This window comes from Papio anubis, chromosome 20, assembly GCF_008728515.1.
Source record: "Papio anubis isolate 15944 chromosome 20, Panubis1.0, whole genome shotgun sequence".
NCBI lineage: Eukaryota > Metazoa > Chordata > Mammalia > Primates > Cercopithecidae > Papio > Papio anubis.
This window is the reverse complement of record NC_044995.1, coordinates 10,952,035-10,975,869: the sequence shown is the minus strand read 5'-3', so window position 1 is coordinate 10,975,869 and position 23,835 is coordinate 10,952,035. Positions and strand designations below refer to the sequence as shown.

Below are 23,835 nucleotides of genomic sequence, written 5' to 3'. Positions count from 1 at the left end.
CGGGAACTGACTTTTAAACTTTTTAAAAAATTTTAATGAAAAATTTAACATTGATACTTGGTTCAGTTATCAGACAACCTTTAACCCTGTTTGGAACAATTTGGATATGTGGATCTACTTTTTAACTATAAATGTTAGAAAATATAATTGCGGATCAATTTTAGCATTCAAATTGAGATGCACCATACGTGAAAAATACACAATGGATTTCAAAGACTTCATACAAAATGAAGGATATAACTGATTTCATTAATAATTGTTTGTGTTGGTTACATATTGAAATGTATCTTGGATATATTGAATTAAATCGTAAATATTATTCAAATTGATTTTACCGGGTTCTGGGCTAATAGGAAGTGTGAAATAAGTGTGGCTCACGGATTTTTATTGGCTAACACCGCCCTAGATAATGACAATACATTAATTGAGAACTATGTACCAGGCAGTGTGTTTTAGAAATATTGTCTCATTTAGAACACATGAACACAGAGAGGGGAACAACACGCACTGGGGCCTGTTGGGGTATGGGGTTGCGGGGAGGGAGAGCACTGGGAAAAATAGCTAAGGCCTGCTGGGCTGAATACCTAGGTGATGGATTGATAGGGGCAGCAAACCACCATGGCACACGTTTACCTGTGTAACAAAGTGGCACAGCCTGCACATGTACCCTGGAACTTAAAAATTAAAAAAATATGTATTATCTCATTTAAAGTTTACCTCTATGAGGCAAGCTCAGTAGACTGTTTCTTAAACTCCACTTTAAAATGATCCCTGGGGTAAAAGAAGTTTCCATCCGTCTGTGAAATATACCAGCTGATGCTTCAGGCTCACTGAATGCCCCTGGCTAGTGCAGTGCTTTCTAATATGCCTTCGTTCTTCTCTATCGGTTCAGTTATGTGACTACCAAGAGCTAGTTGAGTTGCATTTATTCGAAACCTTTTCATTCTAATGGGTTTTATTTCAATGATGTAATGCAATCACATTTAACATAAATGAGGAAAATATGAGTGCGTTGGCAAAGAATTGTTTCCACTAAAACAATAGTTCAGTGGGAAAGATGCGATAAAGGTCGATTGTTAGTAAGAGCAACAACAAAAAATACGTCAAGTTGGAATGGGCAAGATGGCCATAGGGATGATTTTTTCTTTTTTTTTAATGCAGCGAGGATTTTGCTTAAATAGCTTTGCAAGCATGCCTGTGTCTGCACTGCCCTTTTAAGGTACAAAGTGGAAATTGTAGGTCCATAGACCTATAGAACACCACCACCACCCCCCCGGTCTTATATCCAAAGATTGGCAAATGGGTGTACAATTTTACATTTTAAAACACAATGGTAAAAGTATTTTTAATTTCCTATTGGAACCAACTTATTTGATGAACTAAGCAATGATGGTTCTGATCATGATGGTAAGAAAACTTCTACCCTACTGTTACTATCCCCATTTGACGATAAAATAAGGCATTAAGAGACGATACCCTCCCCAAGGTTGCATATTCATTAAGGGTGGAGCTGGGATTCGAACCCAAGAAACCTTTCTCCAGAGCCCAAGCTCTCAACCAGGAAATGGAACCACCTCCAGAGTAGGCAGGAAACATGCAGGCTGGAGAGCTGGACACGGCTTCCTCCTGGAACAGCCACATCCTCACACCTGTATTTCCTCGGGACAGAGCGGGGAGCCCCAAATCTTTACATAAAAGAATACGGACTTTGGAATGAGTCAAACTGGGTCAAATCTCAGCTCTGTAGCTTAGTGTGATGTTGGGAGAGCCATCAGTCCCTCTGAGCTGTAGTTTCTTCACCTGTAAAGTGCACAGTTAACTGATAGGGTTTATGACTCTTGGTAAACCACCAGCATACCTGTTAGTTCTCAGTGTGGGGGAATGGAATAACCCAAACTTTTCAGCCATTTCAACAAGTATACATTTTATTATGGAAGTAGTGGAGAGAGTCTGAGAACGATCTGGAGGAGAGATTTTAGGGGAAACCCCTGCAGTTGCCCTCTCAGCCGTTCTGGGTGCATCCTTCCAAGGCATGGCCCCCACAGACCCCTTCTGGCCATGCCTCTGGGCACCCAGGTGCCATTCCTTAAAGGACCCAGTTCATTACCCTCCCCACAGGCAGTCCAGGGGACAGAGAGCTTTCTTCAGAGGTGAGAATGCCTGGGAGATGGAGGCCTTGTGAAGGCTGAGCTGAGATGGAGCAGGCTCACTAGAAAGAACAGCAGGGATCATCCCTAAGAAAGGAGAGAGAAATGTATCTGTGCATTGATTTTCGTCCTCACGCATTCTCATACTCCTTGCCTGGTGCCCTGTCCCTCCACCCCACAGGGCTCTTGGTGACCTGCCTCAAGCCCACCTCCTCCCTCCAGCCTAGCCCATTCTCTGCACTCACTAGGTTCCACTAACTTTGTCCCTATGCCCACCAGGCTGTTCCAGCAGCTGGAACACGCTTCCCTCAGATCTCATGGACCCTAGCTCGGCCCCGTCACCAGGGCAAGTGTCTCCTCCTCAGAGCAGGGCTCTTCTAGAAACCAGCCAGCGGGAAGCAGCGCCCCCCTCCAGTTCCTCACTGTCCCCCAATGCCAGGCCTGAGCTTGTGTCGTACCCCTACCTCGCCACTAGAGGGCGCACCCCACAGGAGCGGGGGCTGCCCAGGCCTGGCTGCCCTGCACCCCCAGCCTGGCGCACTGGAGTCAGGCAAGGTTGCAGGAAGAGAACCTTAAGGTTTGCTTCTGGGCACTGGAGTTCCAGGGATGGATCAGGGGTACTTCTTACTCCCAGAGGGGCTCACAGTCTATGTGAGCAGGGGCCCTCAAACTGTGTTCGGCAGGGCCAACTGCAGCCTGCATCCCTTTTCATCAAGTTTTTTTTGTAATTCAGGTAACGTGTAACCATAATGCATAACATAAAATTCACCATTTTAACCATTTTGAAAGTGCACAATTTAGGGACTTTCGGTACGTTCACAATATTGTGCAATTGTCACTTCTAAGAGGGGAACATTTTCATCAACCCAAAAAAGAAATGCGTTAAGCAGCCACTCCCCTTATTCCTTTTGCCCCTCAGCCTCTGGCAACTAGTAATTGGCCTTCTGTCTCTTTGAATTTGCCAAATCTGTCCGTTTCATATACATGGCATCATCTACTGTGTAGTCTAGTGTGTCTGCTTCTTTCACTCAGCACCGTGTTTTCAAGGTTCAGCCATGTTGCATGTGCCAGGACCTCACTCCTTTTTTAGGGCTGAATAATAATCCATTGTATGAATGCACCGTGTTTTGTTTATCCATTCATCGGTCGCTGGGCACAGTCACAACCATCGGTGTATTCTCTATGATTGCTTTGAGCTCCAACAGCAGAGCAGAGTAGTTGCAACAGACCATCCGGCCTGAAAAGCCAACACTTAACTATTTGGCCCTTCCCGGAGAAAGTTTGCCAACCTCTTGCCTGATGGGTTGAAAGCACACATTTATATGAAAATAACTATGTAGTTTGACCAGTGCTTTAATGTGTGGTTGAGGAGAGCCTGAGAAACCATTCAACACCATTCTTTTCCTTCAGCAGTCCTCCCCATTGGAATCTGAAGGATTGCTCTTGGTTCCTGAACCAAAGCATTGCTTAGGTGAATCTTGAGGACTGAGGAGGACTTTTCTAGGTCGACAAAGATCAAGGAATCAATGTGTGTAATGGCGTAATGGAGCAGGAAAAAAAAGTGATGTTTTCAGGGGAATCAAATGGTTTAATATGGGGTGGGCGTGGCGGCTCACGCCTGTAATCCCAGCACTTTGGGAGGCCGAGGTAGGTGGATCACCTGAGGTCAGGAGTTTGAGACCAGCTTGGCCGACATGGTAAAACCCTATCTGTACTAAAAATACAAAAATTAGCCAGGCGTGGTGGTGCATGTCTGTAATCCCAGCTGCTAGGGAGGCTGAGGCAGGAGAATCGTTTGAACCTGGGAGGCAGAGGCTGCAGTGAGCTGAGACTGGGCCACTGTGCTCCAGCCTGGGTGACAGAGTGAGCCTCTAACAACAACAACAAAAAAGACATGGTTTAATACAGACAGGGGATGGAATGTGGGTGGGGGGATAAAGAGAAGTGGAGAAAAGTTTAGAGAAGCAGGAGAAGCTTGGAGCCTGAGAACCCTCGGGTACCATGCCAGGGAGCTGAACTTGATCAATGGGGCAGAGGCTTCCTGCCAGTTTCCCTGAAAACTTGGGATCTTTTAGGAATTCTACAAAGGTTTGCTTTTTCATTTCAAAAATCAAACTATTTTTTAAAATGGGTGTGTACCCAAAATAGAGCACATGGACTGAAGTTTTTATTCACTGGAGAGCCACACCAACCTGTTGCATGTTTTACATAACAGACCTTGGAAAGATTTTTTTATTACCTGAAGGGCATGTAGAGTTCACAAGGCCAACTGTTAGACAACTGTTACTATTTGCAGTGATTTATCTCTGTGCATTCAGATTTTTCTCCATATGAACAATTAAAAGGAAACACTGCAAGACACGGGGTAACAGAGAGTAATGTAAGACAGCAAAGGCCTTCTGTACCCTGTGCTTGCAAATCTCATCACCTCACTTCATAGTAAGTAAATGTCACACAGTTAACCTTAGGAAAAGTACTTCTGGTAATGAAAAGCAACTTAGAATTTTTTATATGTTGGGATTCCATGTAAGATTTCAGTAGGAAAGTGTTTTGGGTTTTCTCTCTTTTTAAGTTTGAAAGACACTCGTCATAGTTGATGAGTTTCCACTGGTGGATTTAAGCGGGAGTGCAGCGGGGGTGCGGGTTTATCACATGATTGAGTTGACTTTTTTTTTTTTTTTTTTTGAGACGGAGTCTCGCTCTGTCGCCCGGGCTGGAGTGCAGTGGCCGGATCTCAGCTCACTGCAGACTCCACCTCCCGGGTTTACGCCATTCTCCTGCCTCAGCCTCCCGAGTAGCTGGGACTCCAGGCGCCCGCCACCTCGCTCGGCTAGTTTTTTGTATTTTTTTTTTTTAGTGGAGACGGGGTTTCACCGTGTTAGCCAGGATGGTCTCGATCTCTGACCTCGTGATCCGCCCGTCTCGGCCTCCCAAAGTGCTGGGATTACAGGCTTGAGCCACCGCGCCCGGCCCGAGTTGACGTTTTTTAATGTAAAAAGGGCACTGGGGATGCCAGGGAGAGGATGAAAGGCAGGCGATGCGGGAGAGGCTAGGGAGGAGCCTCTTTGTAGCTATCGAGGGAAGAGAAATCTCCCATCTGTCTTTAGTACTTTCTCTCTCTACCCTGGACCCTAGCCTTGACCAGTGTACCATCATCTCATGGAAACTGAGTAGCCTCTTAACTGGCCCCTGCACTTGACGTCACTGGGACGTGTCTCTTTCCCACTGACAGCCTTTCCGTGGCTTCCCATGGCTCTTAGGGTGGGGTCTAAAGTGCTTGCTCTAATCTTCCAGGTCTGAGGTGGTCTGCTCAGCACGTCACCCACACGCCTCCCACAGTGCCTTCCCACTCCCTCCCCCTTCTCCTGCCCCCGTTATTCTTTCTGACTCCAGGCACATCTAGGCCACTTTCCACCCCAGGGCCTTTGTACAAGCCAGTTCCTTCTTTCACGAGTTCTCTGTGTATCTGACAACCCTGGTTCTACAGGCCTTTGATTCAATGTCACTTTCCCAAAGAGGCTTTCCTTCATCACCCAACTATCCAGGGCAAGCTTCTTTAGTTCTCTTTTTCATCATATCCTGAGGTCTTCCTCCGTAGCTCTAAGTATCACCTGTAATCATCTAATTGTTTTCTTGTGAGCACAGGAATCTTGTCTGCCCTGTTCACCACTGCATCCAGGATGCATCAGTGAGTCGTTGTAAACACAGAATTATCATATGACCCAGCAATTCCACTCCTAGGCACGTACCCCGAAAGATTTTAAAACAGATATTCTAACAAAACTTGTTTATAAAAATTCATAGCACCGCGACTCACAACAGTCAAAAGGTGGGAGCAACCCAGTGCACTTTACCTGATGATGGATAAACAGAGCGTGCTATATCCATGCAGTGGAGTATCACCCAGCAGAAACGAATACAGTCCTGATACAAGGTATACCATGATGAACCTTGGAAATACTACTCCAAATGAATAAAGCCGGATGCAAAGGGCTACGTAGTGTATGATTCCATGGGTATGAAATGACCAGAATAGGGGAGTTCTCAGAGACAGAGTAGACTAGTGGTTGCCAGGAGCTGGGGGAAGAGACGGTGTCATTGGTACAGAGTTCCCTTTGAGGATGATGAGAAGATTCTGGAAACAGATTAGTGGTGATGGCCGCACAGTATTGTGAGTGTACTGGAAGTCACTAACGGTTAATTGTATGTTGTGTGTGTTGGGCCACAAGTCCTAAGACCCGTGAAAAAAATGATCGAGTGAATGTATAAAGGGAGTTCCTCCTGCCAGGCACATCCCTGTCATTTACAATGTGTTTCCTTGCCCGTGTCAGGCAGCGGCTTGCAATTAAGGGTGATGGACTTGGGACTTCTCATGCAATTCTGGGTGTCTATGATTGCAGCTTCCAAATCCACCTGTGTTCCTTACCTCACATGCCAGGCAGCTGGGATGAACCTCCCCCAGCCCCACCCCAGTGGTGTGAAAAGCCCATTCCCGACCGTAGCCTACCTGATGTCCAGTTCCGAGTTACAGTAGTGGCAGTAACACTTGGGAGGAACAAGTGAACCGGGAACAGAGAAAGAAACAGCTGGGGTGAGGCGAGTGAATTCCTTCCTTCCCTCCCTTTCTCCCCATCCCCCTCTCCCTTCTTTCCTGTCCTCCCCGTCTGCTCTTTCCCTCTGGTTGTGACATCCTGTGGTCTTGCTTCACTATTCAGCCCGCCTCTCACCACTCCCACCTTCTTCCCCATCTTCCAGCCAGTCCTCCTCATCCCCGTAAGCAGCACAATCCCCTAAGCTGGGGTTTCTCACTCTCAGGTTCCTGATGTTTTGACCCGGGTGATTTCTGTCGTGGTGCGCTGTCCTGGGCCGTGTGGCATGTTGAGTGGCCATCCTGGCCTCTGCCCACTAGATGCCAGTCGAGCGCCCTCCTCCAGCTGTCACAACCAATCCTGTGGTCCAGACACTGTTGAGTGTCCCCTGGGTGGCAACGTCACCCCCGTTTCAGAACCACTAGCATAATTCAAGTCTCTGTCTCAGGCTCATCTCCCTGTTCTCTCCATTTCCCTTATTCCTCACACCCAGCGCATAAGCAGTTCCTGTAGAACTGCGGCACGGTTCTCATCTCCACCAGCACCGCCACGTCTCCTGCCCTGGCTGGTCCAGGGCCTCCTCTCTGTCTGTCTGCTCCCACTCTTGCCCTGATTCTGATCCACTCTCCACAGGCAGCACCGAGAAGGATCCTTTCGTAACTCAGAAGGGATCTCGCTGATGGCTGTCCACCAGATTAGAACACAAGCTTCCTTCTCGTCTGGTCTATGAGAACCTTACATGACCTGGACCCCCCTGCTCCTCTCAGGTCACATAGATGCTCCTTTGGTTCCTTGAAGGCACTCAGCGTGTCCCTGCCTGGGGGTCTGCTGGGCCTGCTTTGCTTACAGTGGTTACCCCCAAGCTGCTCTGAAGGCAAGATCCTTCCACTGTCTCATCTCTATGTCCAGACGTCACCTGCCTGGGGAAGGCTGCCCGTGGCCCTGCTCGCTCTGTGATATCACCCTGATTTAGTTTATGTTTTTTGGAGCTGGTTGCTTGTTTCTCTGCAGTCCTCCTGCCGTCCCAATCGTGGGAGCTTCAGGGACTCAAGGACGTTATGGGTTCTGTTCTCCTCTGAGTCCCCAGCATCTAGGATGGGTCTTCTACACACGTGAATATTTGAAGACTGACTGAATCAATGAATGAAGGATGACTTGTCCTTTTTTTTTCCTATTTAATTTTTTGAGTCAGAGTCTCACTCTGTCACCCAGGCTGGTGCGATCTCGGCCTCCTGGGTTCAAGTGATTCTCCTGCCTCAACCTCCTGAGTAGCTGGGACTACAGGCATGCACCACCACGCCTGGCTACTTTTTGTATTTTTAGTAGAGATGGGGTTTCACCATGTTGACCAGGCTGGTCTTGAACTCCTGGCCTCAAGTGATCCAGCTGCCTCGGCCTCCCAACGTGCTGCGATTACAGGCGTGAGCTACCACGCCCGGCCTGGCCTGTAGTTTCTTGCACTCTGCCTTATGTTCACCTCTCTGAGTCTGGCACTTGGTGTTCCCTCTGGAATGCTTCCCCTGCTTCCCCTCCTCAATTGGCTAATTCCATCCTGTCCTTAACCCACAGTGGAGGTGTCACCTCCTGCAGAAAGCCTTCCATGAGCCCACGCTTCCCCTAGGCTGAGGTAAGCACCGCTGCCTCCCGCACTAGCACCTGCTCGTGAAGTGCTACCACTTGGTGATCTGGTTCTCTCTGTGGGTGCCTGCCTCCCTTACAAACTTAGGACCTTCTTGAAGGTAGCTCAACCATCAGAGTCCCCAGCAACCAGCAACAAGCTTGGTCCTTATGAACGTCCCTTAGAAAAAGCAAGAGACAGCAACGGAGAGAGAGGCAGAATGAGTGACAGTATTTCAGAGGAGCCCCTGGGACTGTTAGTACAGAAGGGAGGAAGGATGACCAGTGGAGGGAGGGGAAGGAAAGAGGAATGGAGGGAGGAAGGAAAGAAGGGGTGAAAGAAAGGGAAGGGGGGAGGGAGGAAGGGAGGAGGAAGAAAGGAAGAGGGAGGAAGAAAGGAAGGAGGAAGAAAAGGAAGAGGGGGAGGAAGAAAAGAGGGGGGAAGGAGGAAGGAAGGAGGAAGAAAAGGATAGGAGGGGGGAAGGAGAGTGGAGGAAGGATGGAGGGGGAAGGAGGAAAGGGGAGGAACGTGGGAGGAGGAAGGAAGGAAAGAAGGGCAGAGAAGGAAGAAGGATGGGAAGGAAGAAGGAAGGGAGGAAGCAGATGGGGGAAGAAAGAAAGGAAGTGAGAAAGGGAGGGATGAAGGGAGAAGGAGGAAAGAATAGGGAGGGAGGAGAGAGAAGGAGGAATTAAGGGAGGGAAGAAAAAAGGAAGAGAAGGAAGGAGGAAGGAAGGGGAGGGAGGGAGGAAGAAAGAAGAGGGAAGAAGGAGAGAGTAAGGAATAATGAAGTGAGAGATGGAGGGAGGGAGGAAGAGCGGGAAGGAGAGAGTTTTACAGAAGGGCTCTCCCACCACTTCCTGCTTGGCACCTCCGTGGCTCCCTCCTTCGCTTCCTCTGTGCCCCTACTTCCCTCCTCTTTGCTTCCTCTCCTCACCCTCCTCCCCTCTGTGCTGCCTCCTCCTTACCCAGTCCCCTTTGTTGTAGGATACGAAGAGGTAGGTTATCACCATGTAGGCGCATTTCAGGAAGTTCCACGTGTTCTTCCTCTTGGGCAGTGGTTTCCTGGATGGGGTGGTGCCTGAGAAGGGTTTAACTGGAGAGAACCATGGAGATGATTGATGCTGATGGCCTTCCCTTCCTGCCCTAGAGCTTCCTGCCACTGCTGTCTCTCCATTCTGATTTCCAAACTCACATCTCTGCCTGCCTCCTGAATTGACATTTTGGTCCACACCCACCGTCACTGCCAGCTTCCCGCTTCTTCGTTACCACCATATCCCAGGCAGTCAGGAATGCCTTTTGGCTCTCGCACCTCACATCCAAAACATCACCAAATCTGACCCTGTCTTGCCCAGATTTCTCACCCAACTGTCGGGGGTTTGAACCAGAGTGACTCCATCTTGAATAGGGGCTGGGTAAAATGAGGCTGAGCCCTACTGGGCTGCATTCCCGGGAGTTTAAGGCATTCTCGGTCACAGGATGACAATAGGAGGTTGGCACAAGATACAGGTCACAAAGACCCTGCTGATAAAAACGGGTTGCGGTAAAGCAGCTGCCAAAACCCACCGAAACCAAGACGGCGATTAAAGTGACCTCTGGGGGTCCTCACTGCTCATTATATACTAATTATAACGCATTAGCAGGCTGAGAGACGTGTCCACCAGCACCGTGACGGTTCACAGATGTCGTGGCAACATCAGGAAGTTCCCCTACATGGCCTAAGAAAGGGAAGCACCCTCAGCTCCAGGAAGTCTCCACTCCTTCCCTGGAAAACTCATAAATAATCTACCCTTTGTTTATCATATAATCAGGAAATAACTGTAAGTAGACTCGGTCCAGCAGCCCTTGCTGCTGCTCTGCCTATGCAGTAGCCGTTCTTTTAGTCCTTTACTTTCTTAATAAACTTGCTTTCCCTTTATGGACTTGCCTCAAATTCTTCCTTGCACGAGGTTCGAGAACCCTCTCTGGGGGTCTTGATTGGGACCCCTTTCCAGTGACAAAACCACCACCTCTCCCCCATCCCCAGGCTTCAGGCCCTGCTCTTGATGGCTGCCTCTGCCCCCGACGCCACCCTTTCTCTTTCTCATCCATCTCCCACATGAGTGCCCGCAGGATCTTTCTAGCACCAGATCTGACCGTGTCGCTTTCTTACTTCAAACCTCATGTGGTGCACAAGTGTTTCTTTCGCCTGTGTAACATTTTTCCTTTGTATTTTTATTTTAAAAGTATTACATTCAGAAAATCTCATTTTTTTTTTTTACAGGTAAATCTGTCTGTCTAAACAGGTTTCCAATCAAAAAATAATTACCAGTGTACAGGCAAATACAAATCGAAAGAAAAAAATTAATTCTTCCTGTTGAAAATTCAGGAAGCGATTCCTCCTTGTCCCCTTTGCTTAGAGCGTTTACTTTAGAAAACTTTTTGCCATCACAAGTCTCTCTCTCTTCAACATTTACGCTAACCTTTTTCAAAGCTAAGGAAGCCTGCGGCCGGCATTATGACCCAGGAAGGTGTTTTTAAGGACCTGGAAACCATCCCTTGGAAATGTAAACATTGAGGAAGATAGCACCCAGTTCTCCCCAGCTTCTTGTTGGGAGGGGATGGAGCCTAACTTTGGTGGGCACCTCACTCCAAGTAGCAAATCGACCTCCTGTGATATTTTAGAAGTTTAGCTGGGCGCAGTGGCTCATGCCTGTAATCCCAGCACTTTGGGAGGCCAACGCAGGCAGATCACGAGGCCAGGAGATCGAGACCATCTTGGCTAACACGATGAAACCCCATCTCTACTAAAAATACAAAAAAAAATTAGCTGGGCGTGGTGGCGGGCGCCTGTAGTCCCAGCTACTTGGGAGGCTGAGGCAGGAGAATGGTGTGAATCTGGGAGGCGGAGCTTGCAGTGAGCCAAGATCACGCCCCTGCACTCCAGCCTGGTGACAGAGTGAGACTCCGTCTCAAAAAAAATAAAAATAAAAATAAAAAAGAAGTTTATTTTTCCCTTAGATTAAGCCAGTGAACACTGATGGCTATCCCAATAACCAAGTGAATTTAGGGTGAACCATGTACAGCAAATAGCGTTATCAAGTCCTCTTACTTGAGAACTGGCTGTTGTGTGTCTTGAGAGCAGGTGTATAATAAGTTGTATCTGCTTGACTGTATAAAGGGTGATTTTTTTTTTCTGTCTTTGTAGTCTCTTCGCATATCACGTTCTGGTTTAATGCTTACCCGCTAATAAAACTATTTTCTTTCTCTTCTACCTGGGTAGAGAAGATCTCTGGGTTTGGAGGATATTTTGTTTTTAATTATATTTCACCAACACCAGCATATCCCAAGCCTCTCAGATATACCCTTCCAATCAAAGGTACACAATCACATCTATCAAAAATGAGGCTCACCTTTCTTTCTTCGCAATCCTTTGGTCTATTATTTCGTTTCTCTTGCCTGGCTAGGACTTGCACTGCATAGAACATTCAGTCCGGTGTGAAATGCAAGTGGCGATAGCAAGAATGTCTCATCTGTGATCTCAGAGGGAACGTGTTCTATACCCTCAGCCCTCTGTGTCGCTGGACTCCACATCTGAGGACCCAGCCAACAACTGGTCAAAAATACTTTTTAAAATCCCAATAAAAATAGCAATACAGCAGGCCGGGCGCGGTGGCTCACGCCTGTAATCCCAGCACTTTGGGAGGCCGAGGCGGGCAGATCACAAGGTCAGGAGATCAAGGTGGCTAACATGGTGAAACCCCATCTCTACTAAAAATGCAAAAAATTAGCCGGGCGTGGTGGCGGCGCCTGTAGTCCCAGCTACTCAGGAGGCTGAGGCAGGAGAATGGCGGGAACCCAAGAGGCGGAGCTTGCAGTGAGCCGAGATCGTGCCACTGCACTCCAGCCTGGGCAACAGAGCAAGACTCCTCAAAAAAAAAAAAGCAATACAACAATGAAAACAATACAAACATATAACAGTATAATAACTATTTAAGGAGCATTTACATTGTATTACAAGTAATCTAGAGATGATCTAAAGTGTGCAGGAGGCTGAGCATAGGTTAAATGCAAGAGCTCTGCTATTTTATATCACAGACTTGAGCATCAAGGAATTTTGCTATCTGCGGGGAGGTCCTGGACCCAACCCCTGAGGATACTGAAGGACAACTGTATTTTACCTTAAACGGGTTGTTCCTTGTAAGTTTTTGGAGGCTATTCCTTATTATTTTAAGATGCTCCCTTCTACTCGTAGCTAGCTGAGATTTTTTTTTTTTTTTTTTTTTTAAATCATTAATAAGGCCGGGCATGGTGGCTTACGTCTGTAATTCCAGCACTTTGGGAATCTGAGGCAGGAGGCTCACTTGAGCCCAGGAATTTGAGACCAGCCTGAGCAACATAGGGAGACGCCAACTCTACAGAAAATTTAATAAATAAGCTGGGGGTAGTGTCGCGTGCCTGTGGTCCCAGCTATCAAGAGACTGTAGAGGGGAGGATCACTTGACCCAGGAGTTTAGGGTAGTAGTGAGCCGTGATCATGCCACTGTACTCCATCCAGCCTAGGCCACAAAGCTAGACCCTGTCTCAAAAAACATCATGTAAGCTGTAAAATCTTACCATCTTCTTTTTCTGTATCTGCTGAAATGATAGCATGCTTGTTTTCCTTTATGTTAATAAGGTGGGAATGGGAATGCCATATATTGGTTTTTACCTATTAAACCATTGTTGCGTTGTTGGAATGCAGTGAATTTGGTCATGATTCTTTAAAACATATTGCCAAATTGGACTTACTAATATTTAGTCTAGGATTTTGCATCTATATTTATGGGAAAGACTGGCCTGAAATTTTCCTTTTTCCTATTTGTCAGATCTTTTATCAAGGTTATTCTGTCCTAAAAACGAGTTGGGACATGGCTGTTTTTAATTTTCTGGAAAATTTCCTGTAAAATCAGTGTGATTTCTTCCTTTTAATTTGCTCTTAAAGCTATCTTGGACCTGGAAGATTTTTTTGTGTATGGTGAGGCTATTTAATTACAGATGGCATTGCTTTAATAGATAGAGGATTATTCAGTTTTTTTTGGGGGGGGATGGAGTCTTGCTCTGTTGCCAGTCTGGAGTGCAGTGGCACGATCTCGGCTCCCTGCAACCTCCGCCATCCAGGTTCAAGTGATTCTCCTGCCTCAGTCTCCTGAGTAACTGGGACTACAGGCGCCCGCCACCAGGCCTGGCTAATTTTTTTATATTTTTAGTAAAGACAGGATTTCACCAGACAGGGTTTCACCATGTTGGGCAGGATGGTCTCGATCTCCTGACCTCATGATCCGCCTGCCTCAGCCTCCCAAAGTGCCGGGATTACAGGCGTGAGCCACCGCGCCCAGCCCAGATTTTTTGTATCATTTCATTTGTTTTTGGTAATTTGTGTTTGTGTTTTTTTGGGATTTTGTCCATTTTATCTAAATTTTCAATTTTATTGGCATAAAGTTTCTCCAATGGTCACCTTATTGTTATTTTGTTACCTGCAAGATTTGCTGTGATGCTCTCTTCTTCCTTCCAAATATTGGCAGTTTGTTTCTCCTCTATTTTTTATCAGTAATGCTAGAGGATAAGTGTTGTTCGGGCGTGTTTTTGTTTTGTTTTGTTTTGTTTTTGAGGCACAATCACGGCTCACTGCAGCCTCCACCTCCCCAGCTCAAATAATCCTCCCGCCTCAGCCTCCCAGGTAGCTGGGACCACAGGTGCTGCCACCATGCCCAGCTCTACCTACTTTAAAGCGCTCATCTCCACCATCTGGATCACTTGGTGGCTTGCCGCTATTTTCTGGTTTTCCTTCCCTTGGTTTTCCGGCCCTCAGTCCTATCACCCAGGACTTAACCTGGTAATTTCCAGGTAGGGGAAGAGAGGACTCACAGTCCACAGAAGCAGTAGCTGGGATAAAAATATCTCCCAGTCACATCTCAGTATGTTGAGTCTCCTTGATGCCCATGGGCAGCGTAAAAGGGGCAGGTGGCTGGCAGACTTCAGATGCCCTTCAGGAAGGCAGCCTCTTAGGTACCAAAGCCCCTGGCCTTGATTACCTGGAATCTTCGAAGGCTCTATCACATATCACAGCCCAGACAGAAGGGACACACTGTCCTATAGATGAGGAACCGTACGACCCCATGCACTTACCTTCATCCTTGCAGTCACTTGTTTCTTCTAAAAATGAAGAGGAGGAGGAGAAAAAGAAGGAGGAAGAGGAAAGGAAGAAAGGGAGGGAGGGAGGAAGAGAAAGAGGAGGAGAAAAGAAAGGAAAAGAAAAGAAACCATCAGGTGAATTATGAAGTGGATGGAGACCAAACTCTAAATAGCGCTTCCAGGTGCCTCAAATGAGGAGAGAAGAGAATAAAGTTAGTCTCCTTGTGTCCCTGGATCCCAGGGACTCTCCTGCCTTAGGGCCTTTGCATATACTGTTCCCTCTTCCTGGAATGCCTTTCCTCCAGTTACCTCTGGCTCACCTGCCCTTCTTCTTCAAGCCTTTGCTCAAATGTCATGTTCCCTGATCGCCCTTTTAAAACTTTTTTTTTTTTTCTTCTGACACAGAATTTTGGTCTTGTCTCCCAGGCCAGAGTGCAATGGCACGGTCTCAGCTCACTGCAACATCTGCTTCCCAGGTTCAAGCGATTCTCCTGCCTCAACCTCCCGAGTAGCTGGGATTACAGGTGCACACCACCATGCCCAGCTAATTTTTTCTATTTTTACAAAATTCGTTTCAAAATAATTGTTTGTATTTTAGTAGAGATGGAGTTTCACCATGTTGGCCAGGCTGGTCTCAAACTTCTGACCTCAGGTGATCCACCCGCCTCGGCCTCCCAAAGTGCTGGGATTACAGGCATGAGCCACCGCGCCTGGCCAAAAAACTTAACTTTCCCCCACTGCATTTCCATCTCCATTACTCTATTGTCTCCATAGGACACAATAGCATCCAGCAGACCCGTAACTACTGCTCTTTGTTTTTCTCCTCTGATTGGAATACACGTTCCACTTGGTCACAGACTTCTATCTGTTTTATCGTCTGCTGCATCTCTAACACCTAGAATAAGATTTTGTACAGGAGAGCTAACATCGGTTAATATCTGTTGGACACATAAAAACAGATTAAACATTTATGATACAGATGATGATGGGGATGAAGAGTGTAAAGTCTGATGATATTTAAGTCCCCCCTGCCCCCGCTGCCACCATAGAAAAAGCCACTACCTCTATATTTCTGTGCACAGGAGTGGACATAAAATAGCACAGTCACCAGACTTACCATGCAGTACTTGGAGGCTCAGCAAGCCTAAGAAAGATAGGGGCATACAACGTGAGTCAAAAGGGACAGCGTGATAAACACTTCCAGACCAGCAGGTGCAGCAGGCTCTCCCCAAGCCACTCCTCCTCCGAGAAGCCCTGCTGGATTGCCCGCATGGTCCCCTTCACACTGTCCCCACTGCCACCGCCCTCCCGTGCCACACGGATTCCTGTTGTAATTTCACTGCCTGTTACTTGTCCATCTCCCCACCTCCCTTAGACTGTGAGTTGATGTGAGGCTATGAGCTCATCAGATCTATCTTTCAGCTTTTCCACCACCCTGCCCAGCCCTAAAAAGCATTCTTCCCAGACCAGCTTCCCACAGAGTCCCAGGCAAGCATGGAGTGAGGTGTTACCTAGGATCTCTGATGTCCATCCAGAAGGAGATGGGGTCCAGAAGGCAAGACAGGTCAGGGGAGCAGACAGGCCCAGAGTGTGGAGTTCCAAGGAGCCATGGAAGAGGAGGCCACATGTAGGGAAAGATCACAACGTCAGAAGACAGAGCGATGGGAACGCAGGAGAGCAGAGCCCTGGGTGGGTCGTGCTGAGCAGTCAGGACACGGAGCGGTGAACAGGGCGGACAGTCAGAGGCGGCATGGTGTAGGTTGGAGGGGCGTGCGGTGATTTGCAGGATTTGCACAGCAGCAAGGTGAGGCTGGGAAGGAAGCCGCCCCGCCATTCCCAGCTCTTCCGTTTGTTTTCGTTTTTTTGGGGTTTTTTTGTTTTTCAGACGGAGTCTCGCTCTGTCACCCAGGCTGGAGTGCAGTGGCACAATCTCAGCTCACTGCAAGCTCCGCCTCCCGGGTTCAGGCGATTCTCCTGCCTCAGCCTCCTGAGTAGCTGGGACCACAGGTGCCCGCAACCACACCCAGCTAATTTTTGTATTTTTAGTAGAGACGGAGGTTTCACCATGTTGGCCAGGCTGGTCTAGAACTCCTGACCTCAGGTGATCCGCCTGCCTCGGCCTCCCAAAGCGCTGGGATTACAGGTGTGAGCCACCACGCCGGGCCTTTTTTCCGTATATTTTGTGTCGCTCTAATGTAGGCACCTACATACTTATCTGGGGGTGGCACATTCCATCCCGCCACCCGTTATTGTTTTCTGAACTTTTTTTAAATAACAACTTATGTAAATTCATATAATTTACATAACTTACAATTCACCCATCAAGTGTACAAGATAGTATTTCTTAGTCCATTCACAAAGCTGTGCATCCATCACCATAATCAATTTTAGAACATTTTCATCACCCAAAAAAGAAACCGTGTACACGTTGGCCACTGCCTCCAAACCCAGTGCCCGTGAGCAGTCACTCTCCATCTCTCTGGGCTCATCCCCCGCTCTCCTGTGGCCCTAGGCAACCGCTAAACTGCTTTCCCTGTCTGTGGACTTGCCTGCTGTGGACATTTCGTAGGGATAGAGTCATACCCTGTGTACTTTGGGTCTAGCTTCTTTCACTGAGCACTGTGTTTTCAAGGCTCATTTGTGTTGTATCCTGTGTCAGCACTTCCTTTGTGGCTGAATAACATTCCATTGTATGAATAGATACATTTTATTTACCCATGCATCGGTGGGTGGACATCCTGACACCTGCTTTTGCAGATAAAGTTTTATTGGAACAGAGCCATGCCCATTCACAATGTGCTGTCTACTGCTTTTGTAAATAAAGTTTTATTGGAACACAGCCATGCCCATTCACTGTGTGTTGTCTGTGGCTACTTTCAGGCCACAAAGGCAGCATTGAGTAAGTGAGTGGCAGCAGAGACCACCTGGCCCTCAGAGCCTAAGATATTTACTATTTGGTGCTTTACAGAAAAAAGAAAAAAAAATTGCCAATTGATCCCTGCTTTATATCATTGAATTCTCAAACAAGCAAAAAATCTTATCTCCATCAATCAGGTAGGAAGACAGAATCTAAGGGAGTTGGGGTAAGTTACACCTACATTATAGGTGATGGTCTGAGAGAGAGTTCCCACGTGAATCGCCCAGCACAGAGCTTGGCACCAGGTGGGCCCTTAGGCAGGTGTTTGGGATTTTCTTGCTGGGTTTGGGTTTTGCTTGTTCCTGGAGCAGGGCTGGGTCTGCCTTCAGTTTGCGAAGTGCTGTCAGTGCAGCATGAGGACGGAGGCTGGAGAAGGGCCCAGGAAAAGGGGCAAAAGGAGCAGGGCAGAGGGGCCTCCTGCAGACATGGGAGTGTTCAGAACAAACGTAAATGAGGTGGTCCTCACAGCCCCTTGCTGAGTTTTTATCCCGTGCCAGACATTCTATTCAGCGGGCGTTTCTCAACCTCCAGACGAGTGACATTTGGGGCTGGGTAGTTTGTTTGTTGTGGGGGTGGGGCGTCCTGTGCATTGTAGGATGTTTAGCAACATCTCGAGACTTCCCCCGTTAGATACCATTAGCCTCCCCACCACCTCCCTGAGTCCTGACAACCAAAAATATCTCTAGGCATTGCCGGGTGTCCCCTGAGGGGCAAAATCTCCCCAGTTGGGAATCATCCTGCCAAGTGCACGATCCTGTTTACTCCTCACAGCCGTATGAGGCTGGAACTATTATGTGCATTGTACAGACCGGGGGGCTGAGCCTCTCGGGGTGAGGGTCTGAAGCCCACAGAACTAGAAGGTGGTGCCATCAGGACCGGCGCCCACAGTGCACACTCTCTGCCAGTTCCTCTTTCCCTTTCTTAGCATAATTTTATGTTCCTTACAATATATACACCATACAATTATAATGATAATACTTCCAGTGTAGGGATGAGGCAGGGACCTCGTTAGTCTGAGCCGTTTTCAACACTTTCGCGTTTGCATTGTTTAATAGCACCGTTTGGGGATCCAGACTGGGCTTATGTCATTCTCTGCGCCTGACTGGCTGTGTGACCATGAGCAAGCGACTCTCCCTCTCTTACCATAGTGTTCTCAGTTGTAAAACAAGGACGATGACTTGGGGACTATCATGAGTCAAGCACTTACAACCATGCCTGGTACCCAGAACGTGCTCGTGAGCTGCAGGATACCATTTTTCAATTTGTTTTTTCATATCAGGATGTCTTGGGTTTCATTGAGGCTCAAGCTGCGTAGAAGTGGGGTTTGGAGGTGGGTGCAGGGCATGGACAGGATGGTGTCTCAGAACTGGGGTTCAGGTGGCTTTGAATGTGGACCAAAAGAGTGTGTCCTCAGCCAAAAGGTAGAATCAACCCAAAAGTCTATCAGTGGATGACTGGATTAAAAAATGCAGTCTATCCATGCAATGGAGTATTACTCAGCCATGAAAGGGAATGAAGCACTGTCACAGGCCACCATGTGGCTGAACCTTGAGGACACTGTGCTGAGTGATGAAGCCAGACACCAAAGACCACACCGTGTACGAGTCCACTTCAATGAGGTACCTAGAATCCTCCAACTTGCAGGGACAGAAAGTGAAATGGTGGTTGCCAGGGCTGAGGTCAGAGGGAGAATGGGGAGTGACTGTTTAATGGGTATTTATTTTGGTGGGGCAGTGATTATAAAGTTCTGGAGTCAGTGGCGATGGTTGCACACCATTGTGAGTACACCAAGTGCCACCAAATCGCACACTTCAGAGTGGTTAAGGTGGGTGCAGTGGCTCATGCCTGTAATCCCAATGCTTTGGGAGGCTGAGGTAGGAGGATTGCTTGAGTCCAGGAGTTGAAGACCAGCCTGGGCAACAAAGCAAAACAAAAAAGTAAAAAAAGAAAAAAGTAAAACAAAGTAAAAACAAACAAAAACAAAACAAAAACAATTAGCTAGGCGTGGTGACGCACACCTGTAGTCCCAGCTCCTCAGTAGGCTAAAGAAGAAGGATCGCTTGAGCCCAGGAGGTCTGCACCACTGCACTCCAGCCTGGACAACAGGGCGAGATCCTGTCTCTAAAAAATGAAAACAGATTACAATGGTAAATTTCATGTTTTGTGTATTTTACTACCGTTTCAAGACTGTTTTAAAAATGTGTGTTACCCACATGCGGCAAACAGTGCCTTTTTCAGGGAACAGCGTGATGAAATGGTCAGAGATGTTCTTGGGGAAACTGAGTCTGAGCCACACAGCAGTGGGAGGCAGCACAGCACCGTGGTTAAGCTGCTGAGTCACGCAGCCCAGGATCCATAACCCGCCGTCACTGCTGGGCTGCCCAGCCTTGACCTAGTTACCTAACGTTTGTCCCTCAGTCATGTGCAGATGAGTAATACTTGCCTTGTGAAGAAGTTGCGGGGAATAACTACACATAACACTTTGAAAAGTGCTGCTCTGGTGCCTCGCACCTGGCACCTAGAAAGCTCTTTGTAAATTTTCCTCACTGTTGTCACCAGCATCATCATGGCATTACATGAATGCCTGATTTGAGGAGGGATTGGTTGCCATGAGACACCTCATCTGTTTGAAGGTGATGGTAATATAGCTATTTTTTCCCAGTCCTTGAGTTTAAAAAAAAAAAAGAAAGATGGTCAAAAGCTGAGAGATGATCCATGGCTAAGAGTGGACCTCCCTTGGCAGAGATGAGAGCAGGAGCAAAACAGAAGGGGTCAAATGTGAAACAAGACTCTTACGTTTCAGTACTGTTGAGATGAGATGCCAGGAGCAGAAGATCCAGTGGGCAGTGTTGGGCAGCAGTGGAGGCACCGAGAGGAGAGGAAAAGAAAGGAGTTAATGATGCCTCCTTCCTAGCTCCTCCCACCCTGTGGTTCTCAGAACAGACCTTCCCAAAAAAGAGAAATAAAGTGTCTTCCAGATTCAATGGGATAGGCTGGGGCCCAGGATGGGTGACTCGAGATGCTTCTTTGAGACTTTACTCCTTTAGAGACGCATTAATCCAGGTGGACGGAAGCCCCAGGTATTCCATTTCCATGGGGATTTGTCTTCCAGAGATTAGGAAGAAACTAGAGCATCCCTTTGAGCCTCTAGGGTTCTCTCTCATTTCTCCCCTCAAGGGTCAGGAGGGCGAGAGCCTGAGGAAGGAGCAAGGTGCCCCTCTTCGGTTCTCTTCTCAATGGCCCTCCCAACAAATACGTACAACTCAATGCTTTCTTGTCTTCTGGGACAGTGGTCCTGTGAGCTTGGGGACGTGATATGCCAAGGGCTCACATACTCAGTCCTGCATGTAGCCCAGATCCACCGCACCCCGGACACCTGCGCGGCTCTCCACACCATCTGGGGCTTGCAGCCCACCCCGAAACCCCTTCAGAGAGGGGGGCGCAGATGGAGGGGCCCTCTCAACTTGTGTTCTGCCTTGAGAAGAACTATCCAAAGATTCCCTTCTTTTCCTTGTTGTCTCTTCTTCCCAGCATCTGAAAACTTCCAAGTGACCCATAGGAAAGGAAAAATAACTTACTTTTCACTGGAGGAAGCAGCAGAACCAGCATTCAGGGAGTCAGGATGGAGGAGAGTGAGCAAGAGAATAGAATCAGCAGTACAGGACATTCAATTATTCCTCCATTCAAAATTGTAAAACTATTTTAAACTGTTTACATATTTATATTTAATAGAGAAGGGAAGCTAGCTTACAAGAGACGATTACTAAAGTTTAGGAATTGTACAATGCAGCCGTCAGACCCTTAGCCTCCTGAAGTCAGGCATGGTCAGAGTATTTACACGGTGGGAAGTGGCCGTCGCTACAAACGGCCCCCTTTCCCACTCTCCCCTTGCAGAGGTAGTTGTTAGACATTTACCAGCACAATATAGCTTAGATTCTTTGGCAGAATCTGTTCTGATGATGCTCCTGATGCCAGGCCAATGGCTAAACACTGGGGCCTGGACCTACCCTTCCCCGGCATTTTCTTTTTTCTTTTTTTTTCTTTTTTTGAGATAGAGTCTCTCTCTGCCGCCCAGGCTGGAGTGCAGTGGCGCGATCTCGGCTCACTGCAAGCTCCGCCTCCCGGGTTCACGCCATTCTCCTGCCTCAGCCTCCCCAGTAGCTGGGACTACAGGCGCCCGCCACCACGCCTGACTAATTTTTTGTATTTTTTTAGTAGAGACGGGGTTTCACCATGTTAGCCAGGATCGTCTCGATCTCCTGACCTCGTGATCCGCCCGCCTCAGGCTCCCAAAGTGCTGGGATTACAGGCGTGAGCCACGGCTCCCGGCCACCCTGCATTTTCTTAAAGGAGTTTGAAGGCCCAGCAGGGATTATGAGAATCTAATTTCAGAGACAAAAACTATCACAGTACTTACTTTCTTCTTCTGTCCTGTCTGGAGGCGAGAATGTAGGCAGCCGAGGTTGCAATGGAGGGGCAGAGCAGAGAGAAATCAGCATTAAGACACGGGTCCAGACACCAGCGACCAGACTGAGCATCCCTGACCAGTCAGAGGAGGGCAGAGGTGGAAATGCTACTGGAGACGGGGTAACCCAACTCACTCATTTTACCGGTGAAGACACAGACTCAAGCACTCAGTCACGCCTTCTAACAAATGTTTATGAGGCATCTCCTGTGTGCTGGGCATCACGCAAGGTATGGAGGGTGCAGTGGAAAGCAAGGCAGATGCTCAGGGTGCTCACAGACTAGTCAGAGAGAAGCAGGAGCAAAGGCATCAAAAGTGGGGTTTGGGTGGGACGAGTGTTCTGGGTAGACCTGCTGGGTTCCGTGGGAACCTCTAAGCGGGCGATGGTTGCTGACCTTGCGGGGACACCAGGGAAGGCGTCTTGAGGGAAGTGATGTTGTGTCTGAGACCTGGAAGATGAGCAGGGGTTAGCTGGGTGAAGAAATGTGGAAGAGGAGGGAGGAAAGCGTCGCAGACAGAGGGAACAATGTGGGCGTCTTCCTGGGCGGGATGGAGCCTGCAGTGGCAGGGGGCTTGAAGGAGCCCACCTCAGGGGCATGATGGTAGGTGATCATGGCACGAGACGTGGCTGGAGGGTATCTGGAGCTCAGTAACGCTGAGCCCTGTGGGTCAACCGAAGGGCCTCAGCCTTCATCCTAAGAACAGCAGACACCATGGACCCATTTGGGCCCGTGCTGCGACCTTGGCTCTGCCACACCAGCCTCGTGACCATCAGCAACTCACTCCATCTCCTTGTGCCTCCGTCTCCTCATCAGAAAAGTGGAATCATAAATAAGAGACTCACCCTCCTGGTTTGCCCAGAACCGAAGGGGTTCCCAGGATGTGAGAGTTTCAGAGCTAACACTGGAAGTGTCCTGGGACGAGCTGGTCGCTTTTGTGGCGTTTACATCTCTCAGGGGGTTATAAGGAGGAAAAGAATCCAGGCAAAGCGATACTTGGAAAGTCATTGGCTGATTTAAGGTGCTGAATGAATCTACTGTTAGGAGCCACCTTGCCTCTGATGCTCTGCCTGCTTCTGGGCCTCAGTTTCCCCAGCTGTTTAGTGACTCAGATGATTTCCAGCCCCGCGAGTCTGTGACTCCCACCACATCCGCCTCGACTCCCCGCCGCCATTATACCTGTCAGTGGCTACATTCGATTGGTGCTTGGTTTCGTGGCAGGCACTTCGCATGTGCAGTAAGAACATTTTGTGTTTTATAAGGTCCGGCTGCATTCCAAGGAGGAAGCTTCTGGTGCACAGAGGGCTGATATTTATGGGGTGGATGGATTTGGGGGGACGGGAGTGAGGGAGAACTGAATTACTGAGCTTGTTAAAAGGAGACTGTGCAGCTCCACAGGCGATGTGGGAGGGAGGAGAGGCAGGAAGAGAAGAAAAGGAGAGGTGAGCAGAGTTGGTAAGGCGAGGAACCATGTGCTTGAGGTTGGACTGTTCCTGACACTGTCATCTTCATCAAAACCCAGTCATTATAGGTTTCCGTAAGATTTTTCCCACAGCACGTTTCTTGGGGGAACCCATGGAGGAGAGTTCTACTTCCAGGTTGATGGGAAAACAGAGAAAGTGCATGGTGGTTTAGCCACCTAAGAGGGACGGAACCCAGAAACCGTCATCACAGGAGTAAAAGACACCACAAGGAAGACTTTGGGCTCCAGAATCCATGGAATGGTGGGGGTGGGAGGGAGTCAAATCCACTTTCGCCGGCTCCCTAATATCTGAGTGTTTCTGACACGTTATCATCATCCCACAACCACACTGTGCGGTGCGGGCTGCGAATCCTGGTGGACCGGGAAGAAAACAGACTTGTCCTGGGTGGCGTGTGCTGGTAAATAGTGGAGCCAGGTGGAAATTCCAGATAGGGATGTATTGGGAAGCCCCGCTAGCATCCGCTCTG

The 23,835-nt window shown here is 48.3% G+C and overlaps 1 protein-coding gene across 1 annotated transcript in view; it reads right to left on the bottom strand.

Moving 5' to 3' along the window:
• Positions 1 to 1,907: 1,907 nt before the first annotated feature.
• The window catches only part of EDDM13 (epididymal protein 13), a 36,591-nt gene continuing 14,663 nt past the window's right edge, over positions 1,908 to 23,835 (bottom strand). The window contains exons 2-7 of the mRNA XM_031660387.1: positions 14,499 to 14,525; positions 14,095 to 14,255; positions 9,590 to 9,719; positions 9,320 to 9,447; positions 6,655 to 6,692; positions 1,908 to 2,234 (exon numbers count right to left, since the gene is read on the bottom strand). Of these exons, the coding sequence (XP_031516247.1) occupies positions 2,210 to 2,234; positions 6,655 to 6,692; positions 9,320 to 9,447; positions 9,590 to 9,719; positions 14,095 to 14,255; positions 14,499 to 14,525 (509 nt within the window). The 3' untranslated portion in view covers positions 1,908 to 2,209. The remainder of the gene's footprint in view (positions 2,235 to 6,654; positions 6,693 to 9,319; positions 9,448 to 9,589; positions 9,720 to 14,094; positions 14,256 to 14,498; positions 14,526 to 23,835) is intronic.